Below are 18,487 nucleotides of genomic sequence, written 5' to 3'. Positions count from 1 at the left end.
TATAATAACCTATAAAGGAAAATAATCTAAAAAAGACATATATATATATAAAATTGAATCATTTTGCTGTATACCTGAAACACTGTAAATCAACTATATGTCAGTAAAAATTTTTTAAAAGACCAAAAAATAAAGAACCATGCAATAGGACAGAAAAAAAGTCTCAGAAACCTGTGAGACTACAGCAAAATGTGTTATATTCATATCATCAAAGACCCAGAAGAAAAGTTAAAGAGTGTGGGGCTGAAAAAGTATTTGAAGAAATAATATCTAAAAACTTCACTAATATGGCAAAAGACAAACCTACACATTCAAGAAGCTCAGTGAACACATAATAGTATAAACCCAAAGAAATCCACATATTATTGTCAAATTGCTGAGAAACTAAATAAAAAAGAAAAAATATTGAAAGTAGCAAGAAATAACACATATAGGAGAAAAAATAATTTGAAGGATAGTCAAAATGTTTTTGTATAGAAGCTAGAAGGAAACAGCACAACATTAAAGTACTGAAAGAAAATAACTATCAACCCAAAATTCTATATCCAGCAAAAATATCTTTCAGGAGTGAAAGGGAAATCAAGGCATTTACAAATGAAGGAAAACTAAGAGAATCTATTGGCAGCAGGCCTACCCTGAAACTCTAAACAGAGGGGAAATAAGAGAAGGAATCCTGGAACACCAAGAAGGAAGAACAATGGAAGAGTAAAAATACAGGTAAAAACAACAGACTTCCCTGCTATATGGGTATTGAAATTATGTTTGACAGTTGAAACAAAAATTAAAACACGATGTGATGTGGATCTAATGTATGCAGAGGAAATATTTACGGCAAATACATTACAAAGGGTAAAGAGATGTGAAAAGAGGTAAGGTTTGAACCCTTTCCTCAAACTGGTAAAATGTCAATTAAAATGTCAATACCAGTAGACTGTGGTAAGATTCATATATGTATGTATGTATATACATATATAGATATGGACATATTTACACATGTAAACACATGTACATATTTATCTATACATGTACATATGCATATGTGTATACATGTGTACACATATATATTCACACATATAAAACTAGAGCCAACACTAAAAAAAACTATACAAAATCTGAAGCTAAAAAATTTATATGGAAATTAAAGGTGAAAAACAAAGTTGGAAGGTTGATACTTTCCAGTTTCAAACTTACTACAAATGTACAGTAACTGAGACAGTGTGATACTGTCATAAAGACAGACATATAGATCAACGGAATAGAATTCAAAGTTCAGAAACAAACCAACATATGGTCTACAGTCAATTGATTTTTGACAAAGGTGTCAAGACAATTCAATGGGGAAAGAATGGTCTTTTCAAATGGTTCCAGAACATCTGGACATCCACATGCAAAGGAATGAAATTGGACCCCTATCTCACACCATACACAAAAATTAAAATGAAATGGATGAAAGGCATAAACGTAAGAACTAAGAAGAAAACACAGGTGTTACTCTTCATGACTCTGAATTAGGCAATGGTATCTTAGATATAACACCAAGCACAAGCAAAGAAAAAAAATAGATAAACTGGATTTTTGTGCCTCACAGACCAATTGCAAGAAAGTGAAAAGACAATCCCAAGAATAAGCAAAAGTATTTGCAAATCATACATCCAATAAAAGTCTAATCCAAAATACATAAAGAATTCTTACAAGTCAACAATAGAAAGATAAATTACCTAAAGAATGGGCAAAAGTTTTGAATAGATATTGCTTTTAAAAAAGATATATAAACATTCAATAAGCACATGGAAAAATGTTTAAAATCAGTAGCCTTTAAGGAAACACAAAATAAAAATCTCAGTGAGCTACTACTTCACACCACCAGAATGGTTATAATCATAAAGATAAACAAAAATAAGTGTCGGGAAGGATGTGGAAAAACTGAGACCCTCATAAATCACTGGTGGAAATGTAAAATGCACCTGCTTTAGAAAATAGTTTGGCAATTCCTTAAGAAGTTAAACACAGAGTTACCATATGACTCAGCAATCCCTTTCCTAAGTAGATATACCCAAAAGAACTGAAAATATAATATCTGTTAACACAATAACTTTTACATGAATGTTCATAACAGTACTATTCTTAATAGGCAAAAGGTGAAAAAAACCCAGATGTCTATAAAATGATGAATGGATAAACAAAATGTGGTGTATCCTTACAAATGGAGTACTTTTCAGCCATTTAAATAATGAAGTATTGATAAATGCTATAACATGGATGAACCTTGATATGCTGGATGACAGAATCCAGACATAAAAGACCACATACTGCATGATTCTATTTACATGAACTATTCAGAAAAGGAAAATTCATATACAAAGAAAAGTACAAAAGTGGCTGATACGGGCTGGCGAGGAGAAGGAATGGGGAGTGACTGCTAATAGGTACAAGGTTTCTTTTTTTTTAAAGTGATGAAAACTTTCTGGTATTAGTGCTGATGTTTGTACAACTTGATGAAAACCTGAACTGTATCCTTTAACAATATGGTAATTTTAATGGTATGTGCATTATATCTCAACTTTTTAAAAAGGACATTTAGGGGACTTTCCTGGTGGTCCAGTGGCTAAGACTCTGCGCTCCCATTGCTGGGGACCTGGGCTGATCCCCAGTCAGGGAACTAGATTCCCACTTGCCACAACTAAGACCCAGCACAGCCAAATAAATAAATAAATTTCTTTTAAAAAAGCACATTTAACAAAATGAAAACTACAACATATCAAAATATGTGACATAGCTAAATCAGTTCTGAGGGGGAAATTTATAGCACTAAATACATTAAAAGTGAAGAAAAATCTTAAGTCAATAATCTAAGCTATTGTCTCAAGACTGAAAAAAATAAACCCAAAGTAAGCAGAAAGAAGGAAAAAAGATAAAAGCAGAAATCAATGAAATTGAAAACAGAAAGACTACATTGAAAATCACAATGAAACAACAGATGATTCTTTTAAACGTTCAACAAAATTGAAATTCACAGATTACTAACATCAAGAATGAAAAGAGGGTACACTAGAGACTTAGAAGATATCAAAAGAATAATAAGAAATACTATGAATAACTCTTCACATATAAATTTGACAACTTAGATAAGATGGGCCAATTGCTCCAAAAGCACAAACTATTGCAACTCACCCAGTATAAAATAACTTGAATAGCCTAATAAAGTTTAAGGAAATTGAATGTTAATTAAAATCTTTCCCAAAAGGGAAAGCTCTAGGTCCGTGTGGCTGCAATAGAGAATGATACTGAACATTTTGAGAAAATTTAACACTAATTCTGAAATCAAGGAATTAAGAAATTAGATAGTCAAGAAAAATCTAAATAAATGGAAAGACACGCTATGTTCATGGAAGATGCAACATACTAAAGATATCAACTTTCCCCAAATTGAGACAACTAGGTTTTTCCCCCAAAATAGCCACACTCAGACCAAACTTCAGACCTATGAATTTATAATTCTAGGGGTAAAGCCTAGGCATTTATTGTTTCAGGAAAAAAAAAAACCCTATCCCTACCCAGGTCATTCTGACTTACAGCTTACAATGCCAGTCTCTCCAGTCACTATCTCTAGAGTCATGGGGCTGAGAGTCCTGTTTTCTAACTGTCCACCAAGTTGACATCAGTTCAGTGCAAAAGAAGCCTATCAACTTCCTTCTGGACCTCCCCAAACAACCACACTGGTCACCACTTTGGTCACCACTTGAATTTTCCTGATGTGCAATTCTGAGTCTAACTGATATGAGAGGGGTATCTCACATTCAGGTCAAAACATTATGGGAAGGGGTTGGTTCTGGTGCCACAAGTTCCCTTCTTCTTCCCACCTTCCTCAAACCCTCCCAGAGGGGCCCAGGGAAGACCTGTAGGAATGAAAAGTGTCTGTCCTTGCTTCACAGAACACTTGTAGCACTTGTCCACCTGGTCCCCAAAGAACATCTCATTCTGGTTAGAGGAACTGCTCCAGCACTCAAAGAGAGTCAGGTTGGCATTTGTTGGACGGATCAGGTAGAAGATCTTCTCACCCTGAAACAAAGATGGAAGGGCCAAAGACATCAAGGGTTTCCAGAAAAGACTTCCAGGAGTCTCCAAAAGAATATTCTCTCATGTTCCAGGACGATGTAGTATGCTAGAATTCTTTCTGTCCAAGGATCATTTATATACAAATATGGAAAACTTAAAAAATTCCTTTTCACTTTGTACTTTTAAGCTTCTATAAGGTTAACAAAAACAATCGGGAAAGGGCATTTCAAACAAAATTGTCAACTTAAGACAAATGTACACCAAAGGCTCCTGCAATACCAAATGAAAGTGTCCTCTACAGATGAGCAGATCAATACTACCAGCCCCAGGAGAATTTAAGGCCACATTACTAATGAGAAGAAAATTGAATTTGCCTTTAAATGCCATTTGCAGAGAGTGTTTCTTCTCACACCTGTAATCACAGCTAATAAAAGTTTAAAAGTTCAGTAATCGCCCAAGGACTTCTGGAAGATTATATGTTGGGTGATTATCTGTTGGAAGAACACTTTATTTCTTAATTATGCTTTGCCTGGATAATCACCACATAAGTAGTTTGGCAGAAAAGAAAGAAAAACCCACTAGCACAAAAATCTCCCCAACCCATAGCTTGATTAGTTTAACCAATATTTCATGACAATACATTTCAGTGTAGAAAAGCAACACTAGAAAATATCTACTGTACAACTGGAGAAATTTGAATCAGATCTGTAGATTAGATAATAGTACTGTATCAATATTAATTTTGATTCTGATAACTATATTGTGATGATATGAGAATACCATTGTTTCTAAGAAATACACACTGAATTATTATAAGATAAAGGGATATCATGTCTGAAAATACTTTTGAGTGTTTCAGAAAAAATATATATGTAAGATTATTTTATTATGTTTGCTTCAGAGAAAGAGAATATAATAAAATAGTAACATAGAAATCTGAGTGAAGGGCACACAGGAAATCTTCCTATTAGCATTTTTGCTGTAAAAATGAAACTATTTAAAAATTAAAACATTAATAGGGGAAGAGATAGGGAGTTTGGGATCTCCTGCTATATTTAAAACGGATAACCAACAAGGTCCTAGTGTATAGTACAGGGTAGCCTCAATCAGAGGGGAGTTTGGGGGAGAATGGATACATGTATATTTATGGCTGAGTCCATTTGCTGTCCACCTGAAACTATCACAACATTGTTAATGGCCTATACTCCAAAATAAAAAGTCAAAAAATAAAATAAACAGTTAAATATAACATTTGCATAATAGCACTTTCATTTACACACTCCAATTTCTTCATGATAAACAACTAGTTCAGTATTTGTGATCATTTGTACAAGAGCCATATCCAAGTTTCTGCTCTTTTCTTGGCATTTCTGATAAGAAAACTAAATAGCATGAACAGTGGTAGAAAACAGTAAGTTATTTAAGAAATTTGTTTACCAGACCTCAAAAATCCTTTAGTCATTGACAATCAATATGCTAATTACAAAACTGTAACAACCATGAAAAGGGAAACTATAGTAAGGCTGACATTTAAAAAAACCATCTCAGACTTCCCTGATGGTCCAGTGGTTAAGAATCTGCCTATCAATGCAGGGGACACAGGTTTGATCCCTGACGCGGGAAGATTCCATATGTCTTAGGGTAGCTAAGCCTATATGCCACAACTACAGAACTGCATTCTAGAGCCTGCGAGCCACAACTACTGAGCCTGTATGACACAACTACTGAAGCCCATGTGCCCTACAGCCCATATTCTGCAACAAGAGAAGCCAGTGCAATGAGAAGCCCATGCACCACAACTGGAAAGTAGCCCCCACTTGCTGCAACTAGAGAAAGCCTATGTGCAACAATGAAGACCCAGTGCAGCCAAAAATAAATAAAACTTTTTTAAAAAACCAAACACTTCATACATGCTCTATCTTCAGTGGTGGCAGTCATGCAACTATTTATACAATTGTCAAAACTCATCAAACTATAAACTTAAAACCGATGAATGTCATAGTAACAAAAATAATAATTCAATAAGCTTGGGAGGAGGTTGAGTGTCTCATGTTACCAGAAATTTCTGCAATAAATATGGACATTTCCATACCTAGAGGTAGGAGTACAGATTGGTTCAATTAAGATAACAGAGAAAACCTTAGACATCTGTTGTTATTTTTAAAAAAGTTAATCATCAAAACTATGAAGCAGAGACAACTTATACTGCATATCCACTCAATACCCAACCTTGATAAGAGTAGTTATGTGTAAATGTTACCCAAATAGAATCTGGGATGCAGGTAGGCCTTAGCAGCCTGTTTTATGCTACCACTTGAAACAAACAGGGAGGCCCAAGGCCTGGCTGTCTTCAGAAACCATACCCATTCTTACCTTGAGCACGTGGTACCAGACCGAGGTGCCACCAAAGTCAATGTGAAAGTCTGTATAGCTATCCCGCACGCTCATGAGGCAGTACTTCTGCACGTTGGGCCTCTCAAAGATACACTCCTCTGGCCACAAGTTCTCCACCCATGAGAGCTTCCGAACAATCTTGGGTGTCTCCACAAGGTTAGAAAGCCTATCAAGGAAGGGGTGGAGAGCAGGTGTCAGCTGATTGGGAATTGAAGGTTGAAGCCAGTATAAAATGCCCCCCATCCTAGTGAGAACCAGGGAAGACAAAGAAGTTCTCTCCACAGAATCCCCAAGAGCACATAGTACACTTATTTTTGTAAGACAAGTCAGCATTCTCTTTCCACTCAGCTATGGAAGTTCCAAGTCCCAGCTCCACAGCCATCCCCAGTCACAGGTGATCATTTCCTCCACTGAATACTCAGAATCTCCACACCCAGGCCCACTCACTTGGCATGTGGTGTTTAACAGTATTGTACTGTCCCTATGTCATAGTGTCTTCTTTATGAAGATCAAGTAGAGAAACCTGTCAGAGCTCAGTACCAGGTAAAGAAGTGTTTATCTGGGACAGTGGCGCTATCCTGGGAGTTAAACAGTGACCATGCCACAATCTACATACCAGAAAAAAAGGTCTAAGGAAGCTGTCCTGGATCTTAAAAGAGACAAAAATTAATTAAAACAGCCACTGAATAATCTATCCAATGCTAGAAACTGTAAAGGAGAAACATGATTTGGTTGTTATAATGTGAGCAACTACCCTAGAAAGTATAAACCAGCTCCCCCTGCCAAAGGAAGAAACCACCCGAAGGAAGGGAGAGGAACACTAATACATACTCAGTATATACAAGTCCTGGGTACTCTGTGAGGCTTTTTACTTACCCCTGCCCCTCTTACCTGGTATCAGAGAATTCCAAACTAATAACATTGAGGACTTTCTCCCTCTTCCCGCTATAATAGTATTTCACAAAATCACCAAGCTTCATCTTGCAGTCGGCCTGGCGGGCCACATCAATCACATCAATCTCTTTGTCAGAACCTGGAATAAAGAGACAGGCTCTGTACTAAGTGGCCTCAGGGACCAGGGAACACTCATCCCCTAATCAGTCCCTAGAGTGACCTTACACTGAAAACTTCTCTCAATGTATTTGTCTACACATATATGGGAAGTGGGGGGATTATTCCCTGGTGGCTCAGATGGCAGAGAGTCTGCCTGCAATGCAGAAGACCCGGGTTCAATCCCTGGGTCGGAAAGATCCCCTGGAGAAGGAAATGGCAACCTACTCTAGTATTCTTGCCTGGAAAATCCCATGGACGGAGGAGCCTGGCAGGCTACAGTCCATGGGTCGCAAAGAGTCGGACACATATGGGAAGTGGGGGTAGGTATTCCTCACACTCTCCTTAGACCTATGTGCCAAGTCCAGACATGTTAGGGCAACAGAAAGGCCTGACACACGGTCTCACAGTACAATCCATCTGCCTGGGTCCTGCTTCCTCACTTCTCTTCCTCTCCCCTAAAACTCATGTCCAGAATACAACTAGCATATGAGGGCAAAAGTCAAAGGTTTTCTCATTTCAACAGAGTACAAAGAGGTCATAACAATCTTTGGAATTCCCCAGGTAAAAGATGGGGCTCAGCCTGGAGTTTGTGGTCTATTAGGAGGAAAAGGTAGAGAAGGCAATGGCACCCCACTCCAGTACTCTTGCCTGGAAAATCCCATGGATGGAGGAGCCTGGTAGGCTGCAGTCCATGGGGTCACTAAGAGTTGGACACAACTGAGCAACTTCACTTTCTCTTTTCACTCTCATGTATTGGAGAAGGAAACGGCAACCAACTCCAGTGTTCTTGCCTGGAGAATCCCAGGGATGGGGGAGCCTGGTGGGCTGACGTCTATGGAGTCACACAGAGTCGTACATGACTGAAGTGATTTAGCAGCAGCGGGAGGAAAAGGCAGAGAAGGCAACGGCACCCCACTCCAGTATTCTTGCCTGGAAAATTCCATGGACGGAGGAGCCTGGTAGGCTACAGTCCTCGGGGTCGCTAAGAGTCGGACACAACTGAGCAACCTCAATTTCACTTTTCACTCTCATGCACTGGAAAAGGAAATGGCAACCCACTCCAGTGTTCTTGCCTGGAGAATCCCAGGGATGGCGGAGCCTGGTGGGCTGCCATCTATGGGGTCGCACAGAGTTGGACACGACTGAAGCGACTTAGCAGCAACAGCAGCAGGAGGAAAAGGAAAAAAGACCAGGATTTTGGTTCTAGCTTTGCCTAAGAATGACTCTGGGCAAGGTACATCACCTCTGATTTCCAAGATGGCTAGAAAAGAAATGAAAACTGGAAGGGAAGGGTCATATGTTTTGATGGGAGTGAACAATGTCACAGTTAAGAGGGTCTGTGGTGCTTACCAACATAGTGTTCCACATCCCTCACAGTGAATGATGGTGAGGGCAACGTCATCCCCAATCCATCTTTCTTCAAGACCAGGATGGGCACACTGAAGCTATTCTCTTCCAGGAATTCCACGGTCAACTGACTTCCAGTGGGCTTCAGAATCACTTCATCTGAACTGTGGGCCACACAAGAGAAAGCATGAACCCTACAAGCTCTGCTACTGAAGGCCTCACTGGATGCTTTCACTCACCAAAGGTGTGGGGTCTTCCTGAGGGGACCTAATGTGGGCTGGCAACTAATAAGTGGCATAAACTTCACATCCCAGCTAAGAAATGACCTATCGAAGGCAAGAAGCCAGGCCACTGGCAGAGGAGGGAAGTTAAATCCAGGATATCCTGTCAATATGATGCTCTTCTTTAGATGACAAAGGAACAAATCAGTCAACAGCCTGCCCCAGAAGAAAAGTGGTATCAGACAAGTTTAGCTGATTTACACTAACCCAGTGCAGCACCTTGGGCTTCCCTGGTAGCTCAGCTGGTAAAGAATCCACCTGCAATGCAGGAGACCTTGGTTTGACTCCTGGGTCAGGAAGATTCCCTGGAGAAGGGATAGGCTACCCACTCCAGTATTCTTTGGCTTCCCTGGTGGGTCAGCTAGTAAAGAACCCACCTGCAATGCGGGAGACCTGGGTTTGATCCCTGAGTTAGGAAGATCTCCTGGAGAAGGTAACAGCTACCCCCTCCAATATTCTGGCCTGGAGAATTCCATGGACTATACAGTCCATGGGGTCACAAAGAGTCAGACACGACTGAGTGACTCTCACTTTCAGAGCAGTACTACCCCATTTTAAAATACTGGAAAATAGAGAAAAGACTGATTTAGAAAACAAAAACAATTTTTACAACCACTCTCTTGACATAGTTAACTAGAAAACAGGGGTTTCTGGTTTTCTTAAAATCATGCTGGAGAAAAAGATGGGCTATTTGACAAATTGTTGTTGGGATAAACATCTGGAAAAATATTAAGATCAATGTCTGGCTCATTATTTACATAATTCTAGATGGAACAAAGATTAAATTAGAAAAAAATAAAGCCACAGGGTAGAAAAAATTATGGAAAAGACAAGGCCCAGTAGCCATAAAAAATAGTAATAAGTAAATTAAACTACCTAAAATTTAAAATTTTCTGCATGGAAACTATTAAAAATCAATAAGAAATAGGCAGTAACCCAACAGAAAAACTGTCAAACAATGTAAGCAGATAGTTAACAGAGAAGAAAAATAAAGATGACCTATAAATGCATCATAATATACATGCTTCCTTAATCATGTTTCACATGGAAACAGTGAAATCTCATTTTTTATCTTATTAGAAAGGCAAAAAAAAGTTTGATAATAGTGTTAGCCCGGGGACAGGGGAGCCTGGTTGGCTGCCGTCTATGGGGTTGCACAGAGTTGGACACGACTGAAGCGACTTAGCAGCAGCAGCAGCAGTGTTAGCCAGGATAATAGGGAAATAGGCACCCTCACACATTGTTTAGTGGGAGTATGAAATGATGTGGTCACATTAGAAACAACCTAGCAATATCTATAAACATGTTTAAAGCACATACCCTTTGACCTAGCAGTTTTACTTTTAGGTAGTAAATCTACATATACACTCACTCACATATGCAAACACTTAAGTACAAAGACATTAACTGCAGCATTTTTTTCCTAATAGCAAAATACTAGAATCGATTTAAATGTTCATCAAGAGGACTGCTTAAATAACTATACATTCATACAATGGAGTACTAAATATCCATGAAAAGGAATGAAGAACATCGGAATATGCTGTTATGGATTGACCTCTAAGATACAGAATTTATATTTTTTAAAAAGCAAGATATAGAACAGTAAGTGTTTCTATTTGTGTTTTTTAATTTTAAAAAAGGGGCAACACACACATTCATGTATGTTTGTATAAGCAAAAACTATTTCTGAAAGAATGCACAAGAAATTGGTTGACTTTGGAGAAGGGACCTGAGGGGGTAGGGTAAAAATGAGACTCATTGCCTTTAAATAAAACAAATATTAAGTTGAAGAAATACTTATAATCCTAAATAACACTTCATTTACAGGAGAGCTGAAAATGGTCAAATGAATTAAAAACTAAGCAAAAGAGTGTTTTATTCATTAATTTTTCTAACTCATTATTTTTGTTCAAGTAGTTTATTTTCAATAAGCCAATCTTAATTTTTTAAGGAAACAAATATTTTCTTGATTGTAAAAGAAATACATGACTACTCAAAAAAATTTTTTTCCAGAAAGTTTCCGCTTCTCTACAATCAGAGAATTAAAATTTCTGGTTTTTAAGACTCTTTCTAGTTATAGCATTCCCTAGGTACATGTAAATATCCTCTCCTGACTGAGCAAAAACTGCCTCTCTATCTACTCGTAGTTTCTACAAGTAGACCTTAATGTACTCTGTACATCAAATGAAACTCTAACAATGTTTCTTAGAAACTGACTAAAACAGAAGATCTCCCCACAAAGGGAACTCACAGAGCCCTGCAAACATCCCCAAATGATGGAGGCACCTAGTGGGACAGCCAGTAGAAAAGCTGAGAAGAGATGGGTCCCAGCTTCCCAGAGCAGTAGCGTTCACTGGCCCTTGGAGTAGGGGGTCCTCACCTGTCAAAGGTCCTACTCCGGAGCTCTCGAATGAATGTAGGGCTTCCCGTCTTCACTGGCTTCCCCTTGTGTGTATCATGGCCTTTTGAAGATACACGGCGTTTTTTCACTAAGCCAGAAAAAGACAAGAGACTGAGTCAAAATGGCTACAGGCTATGGTTCTAAAAGCAAAAGGCTCAGCAGATCTTGCTTCTCTTCCAATCTAACAACGCACTGGAGCATCTGGAGTAAAGGAAGCCCTCATGGACTCAGAAAAGCACTTGGTGAGGATAGGTGCTTCCTTTGGGGAATCCCTAAATAAGGGAGGGAGGTGAAACTGCATTTCTGCCCTCTGAGTGGAGCAGCTGCTGGCCTGCAGGGCCTACATAAGATTCTCCTATTTCCCAAGGGAGACAAATCTGAAGCACTCAGGCAAAGGCAGTTTCCCTTCCAAGCTTCCTTTGCTTTGTCTGTCTGGATTGCCTTCTCTTTAAAACCCCAAGATCTACTTACTAATGGAGGGCCCATGTAAGACCTCACAGTTGGGGCAGTGGTAGAGGTCAATGTCAGCAGCTTTCTCTTCTTCAACACCAACACAACTAGAAAAGAGAAAATCAGCCAATGTTTGTGGAAATTTTATTTTTCATAAGGTCTAGAACTGTGTTGTTCAATACATAATTAAGTAAAATTTTAAATGCAATTCCTCCATCACTCTAGGAACATTTCAAGTGCTCAATAGCCACATGTGGTTACCCTATTGGGCAGATTATGAAACTGTTTTGTCAACGCAAAAAGTTCTATTGTACCACAATGGTCTAAAATAATTATGACAGAGCTAAAAATGTACAGACAATAAAGCTTCATTAAGACTCAGAATGGTCAAAGCTGGAAGAGAGTCTACAGCAGTGCTGTCTGACAGAAATATAATGTGAGTCAAATACGTAATTTTAAATGTTCTAATAGCCCCATTAAAAAGGTAAAAAGAAACAGTGAAGTTAATTTTAATAATAATTTAATAATATTTTATTTAACCACTATATCTAAAATATTATTCCTATATAAAATCAAACATTTAAACTTTATTGCTGCTGCTGCTAAGTCGCATCAATTATGTCCGACTCTGTGAGACCCCATAGACGTCAGCCCACCAGGCTCCCCTGTCCCTGGGATTCTCCAGGCAAGAATACTGGAGTGGTTTGCTACTTCCTTCTCCAGTGCATGAAAGTGGAAAGTGAAAGTGAAGTCACTCAGTCGTGTTCGACTCTTCGCAACCCATGGACTGCAGCCTACCAGGCTCCTCCGTCCATGGGATTTCCCAGGCAAGAGTACTGGATTGAGCTGCCATTGCCTTCTCCTAAACTTTATTGAGCAATTTATTAAATGAAAAGGAATGAAAACAGTGCTTCCCTCTTAGTGAAGGATTATGGTAACCATTTTTTCTTCCTTACCTGTATTTCCTAATTTTCTACAATGAACATGCATTATTAATTTCATATTATAATATCTGAGAAAGATATAATTTTGAAAATCTCAGTTTACATGTATGTGAGCTAGTAATCTCACAAAATGTAAACCCTTCCTCACCAAAGAAGTCATCAGCAGCCCTCTAAAAATCTTCTGGCTAAGATCTAACTCTTAAAATCTTTGGTCAGCCACACAGAACAGGAAACATAAAAATAAGGCAGAGCTCCAACCATTTTGGTTCAAGACCATGCTCATGAACTGACTTCCTGGAATCAGGACGCCATCACCTTCCCCATTGCTAACCCTGTAAATCTGTTGCAGATCAATAAATTGGGGACATTTTATTGCATAAAAGCATTAGTCCATTACAGATTGGAAATTAAAAAAAAAAATACCCTGGTCCTTCACCTCAGAAAGTCTCAGAAGCACTGTGTTAGAACTTGGTCAGGTAGAAGCTGTACATTCTCCCAGACCCTTACAACTCAGGGCTGGGCTAGGGGTGGACGTTCCCCTCACTTTCCAGTGAGACTCTGAAGTCATCTCTCCTCTACCTTTGTATAAGATTTCCTACTCTTCTGAGTTTCGTATCATTCATCCATACCTCTTCCCACTCCTCTTCATTGTCAACTACTCATCTCCCAAACATACCTTTTTCATTCATTGAAGAACCTGCTCACAGATTCCTCTCCATCTCAATTCCTGCCAACCTCTCACGTGACATAATAAACGATATAGAGGCCTAACATCCCAGCCTCTTAGCACATTGACCTTCTCATCTTCAGAGATTCCACTCCAATTTCAGCTACCAATTCTCATGGCCATCCCGCAAAACCCTATCAATACTTGCAACTGCTACACCTCTGGAATATAAAATGCACACATTACTCTCTGACCACAAGGTCATCCATCCAGGTCTCATTCTTTACACCTGTTCTTTGCCCTCAAAATCTCTTGATTCTACTTTTCACCTGTTCAACTACTATTGCCTTCACCCTTCCTCCCTATCTAGTTTATAGATTCCATCATTCCTCACTTCAACCATTCTCTTACAGATACCCTCAACTCACTTGCCCCACTGCCTTTACATCACTCCCACGTGCAGATCCAAGCCTTGGCTCAATCCAATGAACCACTGGACATGGCTAGAAGAAAAAAAAATCATTACATGGATTGGTGCCACAATAAACTGAGTGTCCAAAATATCTAAGCCATAGAATAACCAACACAACATTGAAGGAAAAGAACAACGTTGGAAGACCAATGCTACCTGACTTAAACACTTATTGTAAAGCTACAGTAATCAGAACTTCCCTGGTGGTCCAGCAGTAAAGACTCTGTGCTTCCAATGCAGGGGTAGCAGGTTCAATTCTTATCAGGGAACTAAGAGCCCACATGCTGCATGGTGTGGCAAAAATTTTAAAAAGCTACAATAATCAACAGTATGGTACTGATGGAAGAATAAACAGATCAATAGAACAGGAAAGAGTGCCCAGAAACAGATCAACAGAAATAGAGTCAACTGATCTTTGATAAAGGAGCAAAGGTAATACAATGTGGCAAAAACAGCCTTTCAACAAATGGTGCCAGAACAACTGAACATGCAAACAAATGAAATTACACACAGACCTTATACTCATCACAAAAAAGAACTCAAAATGGATCACAGACTGAAATACAAAATGCAAAGCTATAAAACTTCTAGAAGATAACAGGAGAAAATCTAGAAAAATTTAAGTTTGGCAATGACTTTTTAGATGTTATACCAAAGGCACAGTCCATGAAAAATGAGAATTGATAAGCCAGACTGCATTATAATTAAAACGCTCTCTATGAAAGGTAGATAATGAAAAGATTAGCCAAAGACTGACAGTAAATATTTGCAAAGGACATATCTGATAAAGGACTGTTATCCAAAATACACAAAGAACTCTTAAAACTCAACAGTGAGAAAATGAACAACCCGATTAAAAACGGGCATAAGATCTGAAGAAATACCTCACCAAAGAAGACGTACAGATAGCAAATAAGTATATGAAAAGGTGTTCCACTTCATATATCAATAGGACAATACAAATTAAAACAATGAGACATCACTATACACCTAACAGAATAGCCAAAATTCAGAACACTGACAGCACCAAATGTTGGCGAGGAGGTTGAACAACAGGAATTCTCATCCTTTGCAGGTGGGAATGCAAAACACAGCCACTTTAGAATACAATTTGGCAGTTTCTTACAAAACCAATTGCACACTCTGTATTGAAAGTAACTAAAAACTATGTCCACACAAAAATCTGCACACAGATGTTTATGGCCACTTCATTCATAATTGCCAAAATCTGGATGCAACCAAGATGTCCTTCAGTAGGTGAATGGATAAACTGTGGTACATTCAGACAACTGAATATTATTCAGCACTGAAAAAAAAATAAAAGAGCTATCAAGCCATGAATAGATATGAAAGAAACTTTGAAAGAACACCATCAGGCTACATATTTTATGATTCCAACTACATGACATTCTGGAAAAGGCAAAGCAATGGGGACAGTAAAAAGATCAGTGGTTGCCAGGGGATGGCAGGCAAAGAGAGATGAATAGAATGTAAAGGACTAAGGCTGAGACTTCCCTGGTGGCTCAGACGGTAAAGCGTCTGCCTACAATGTGGGAGACCCAGGTTCTATCCCTGGGTTGGGAAGATCCTCTGGAGAAGGAAGTGGCAACCTGCTCCAGTACTCTTGCCTGGAAAATCCCATGGAGGGAGGAGCATGGTAAGCTACAGTCCATGGGGTCGCAGAGTCAGATACAACTGAGCAACTTCACTTTCACTTTTCATGAATCTACAATTATTAAAAAATAAAATTTATTAAAAAAAATATGCCACTCCAAAAACAACCTATGAGCCCTGACAGAGCAGGCTGTCCTTCTGATCCTTCTAACTCCACACCCTACAAGACCTTCTCCAGACCAGGGATTCAGCAGCCCATATACTACATCTAGTAAACTCTGAATATGAATGCTAGACCTTCTCTTTTCTCTTCCCTTTGCTACACACTCTGAAAGCTATGGGTTACCCTTCTGCTGCTTTAAAGACAGTGGTATCCACTTTAACTTGGTTTCACTTGGAACAAAAATGTAGAGTGTGTGTGAGCTTATAAGCCTGATCTTCTCTATCTCCCACTTGAAAATGGTTTAACCCAGCAGTGCCTTATACTATCTACAGTATTATATCCTATAGCAAGAGTCCAAGGGACCCAAGTTTGACTTGTGGTTGAACAACTAACTGGGTGTGTAGCTTTGAGCAAGCTATTTAACCTCATGAGAGAAAATAACAGCTCCAAAGAGCTATTTGAAAGATTAATCGGTCACTTTTGGTTCAGGAATAATGCAGTAAATGTACTTCTCCCTATTACTCTCTCTAAGTACGGCTAAAAATCTAGGACAGTAAGAAAAATAAAAGGTAAAATGACTCTGAAAAATGGAGAGAAGGCAGCCTGACCAGATGACAGCAGTACCTGAGGTAATGAGTGTCAACAGACAGCAAGTGGGGGAACCTGGACTTCTACTTCTACCTGGCAGTAAAGAGTAGTACCTACCCCTTACCCTGACAATGAAGTGCAGTGTCTGAAGAAGTCTGCAAAAACAAGATATAATAACATCTAGAGTCTCATAACGTAATACCCCAAATATTCAGGATATAATGAAAATAATGACTCAGCTTATCAAGAACAAAAAAATCACAACTTGAATGAACAAAGAAAATCAGTAATCTCACTAATGAGATGACACAGATGCTGGAATTATCTGACACATTTTAAAAGAGCAACCACAAAAATGCTTCAATAACAATTACAAACCTGCCAGAAACAAATGAATAAATAAAAAGTATAAGCAAAAACTAGAATCTCTGCAAAGAAATGGAAGATATAGAAAAGAACCAATGACATTCTTAGAAAAAACTGTTGTTGCTTAGTCACTAAGTCATGTCTGACACTTTTGAGACTCCATGGACTGTAGCCCACCAGCTCCTCTGTCCATGGGATTTCCCAGGCAAGAATACCAGAGTGGATTGCCATTTCCTTCTCCATGGGAATCTTCCCAACCAAGATCAAATCTGTGTCTCCTGTACTGGCAGGCAGATTCTTTACCACTGAGCCACCAAGGAAGCCCTTAGAAAAAACTAAAGCAACTTAAATGAAAACTCACTGCATGGGCTCAACAGCAGAATGTAGACAATAGAGGGAAAAAAATAGTAAACCTAAAGACAGAACAACAGAAACTATCCAATCTGAACAACAGAAAGAAAATAGATTGAACTATGAACAACTATAAGTCAAAAAATTGGACAACCTAGAAGAAACAGATTAATTCTTAGAAACATACAACCTGACAAAACTGCATCAGGAAGAAACAGAAAATCTGAAGAGACTAATAAGGAGATTGAATCAGTAATAAATACAAAAATTTCCCAAAGAGAAGAGAAGCCCAGGACCAGATGACATCATTGGTAAATTTTATCAAACATTTAAAGAAGAATTACCACCAATTTTCCTCAAACTCTTTTTTAAAAAATCAAAGAGAAGGGAACACTCCAGAACTCATTTTATGAGGCCAGGATTACCCTGGTACCAAAGACAGGTAAGAACACTACAAGAAAAGAAAACTACAGGTCAGTATCCCTGATGAATACACATAGAAACATTCTCAATAAATTACTAGCAAACCAAATTCAGCAGCAAACTAAAGGGAACATTTCCCAGGATCAAATGGGATTTATCCTTGAAACACAAAGCTGGTTCAACATAAACAAATTAATAAAGGTGATACATCACATTAATAGAATGAAAGAAAAAAGTGATCTCAAAAGAAGATACAGAAGCATTTGACAAAATTCAACACTGATTCATAAACACTCAGTAGGGTAGAGAAGAAATGTACTTCAACATAATAAAGGCCATATAAGATAAGCCCATAGCTAACATCAGACTCAATGGTATATGGTTGAAAGCTTTTCCTCTAAGATCAGGAACAAGACAAGGATACTCACTCTCACCACTTCTATTCAACAGAGTACTAGAAATCCCAGCCAGAGCAATCAGGCAAGAGAGGGAGAAAAGGCATCAGAATTGGAAAGGAAGAAGCACAATTACCTGTTTGCAGGTGACATGATTTTATATATAAGAAATCCTAAAATTCCATCCCAAAACTGTAACAGCTAATCAATAAATTTTGTAAAGTTATAGGATAAAAAGATTAACATGAGGGACTTCCCTGGTGGTTGAGAATCCACCTGCCAAAGCAGGGGACACAGGTTCGACCTCTGATCTGGGAAGATCCCAAATGCCATGGGGTAACTAAGCCCATGCACCAAAACTGCTGAAGCCCATGGGCCTAGAGCCCATGTTCCACAAGAAGAGAAGTCACCATAATGAGAAACCCACATACTGCAATAAAAGAAGAGCCCCTGCTTACTGCAACAGAGAAAGCCCACATGCAGAAACAAAGCCCTAGCACAACCAAAAACAAAAAATTA

At 38.6% G+C, this 18,487-nt stretch overlaps 1 protein-coding gene across 9 annotated transcripts in view; it reads right to left on the bottom strand.

Moving 5' to 3' along the window:
- Nucleotides 1-18,487, bottom strand: part of PHF8 (PHD finger protein 8) — a 95,559-nt gene that overhangs the window by 52,280 nt on the left and 24,792 nt on the right. For all 9 annotated transcript variants that reach the window (XM_025276824.2, XM_025276827.2, XM_025276819.2 and 6 more), the window contains 6 exons: nt 12,007-12,092; nt 11,515-11,623; nt 8,854-9,014; nt 7,342-7,483; nt 6,430-6,616; nt 3,897-4,059 (listed from right to left, as the gene is read on the bottom strand). In XM_025276824.2, the coding sequence (XP_025132609.1) occupies nt 3,897-4,059; nt 6,430-6,616; nt 7,342-7,483; nt 8,854-9,014; nt 11,515-11,623; nt 12,007-12,092 (848 nt within the window). The remainder of the gene's footprint in view (nt 1-3,896; nt 4,060-6,429; nt 6,617-7,341; nt 7,484-8,853; nt 9,015-11,514; nt 11,624-12,006; nt 12,093-18,487) is intronic.

This window comes from Bubalus bubalis, chromosome X (genome assembly GCF_019923935.1).
Source record: "Bubalus bubalis isolate 160015118507 breed Murrah chromosome X, NDDB_SH_1, whole genome shotgun sequence".
In the NCBI taxonomy this organism is placed as follows: Eukaryota; Metazoa; Chordata; class Mammalia; order Artiodactyla; family Bovidae; genus Bubalus; species Bubalus bubalis.
The sequence above is the reverse complement of the archived record's forward strand: the minus strand, read 5'-3'. Positions and strand labels throughout refer to the sequence as shown.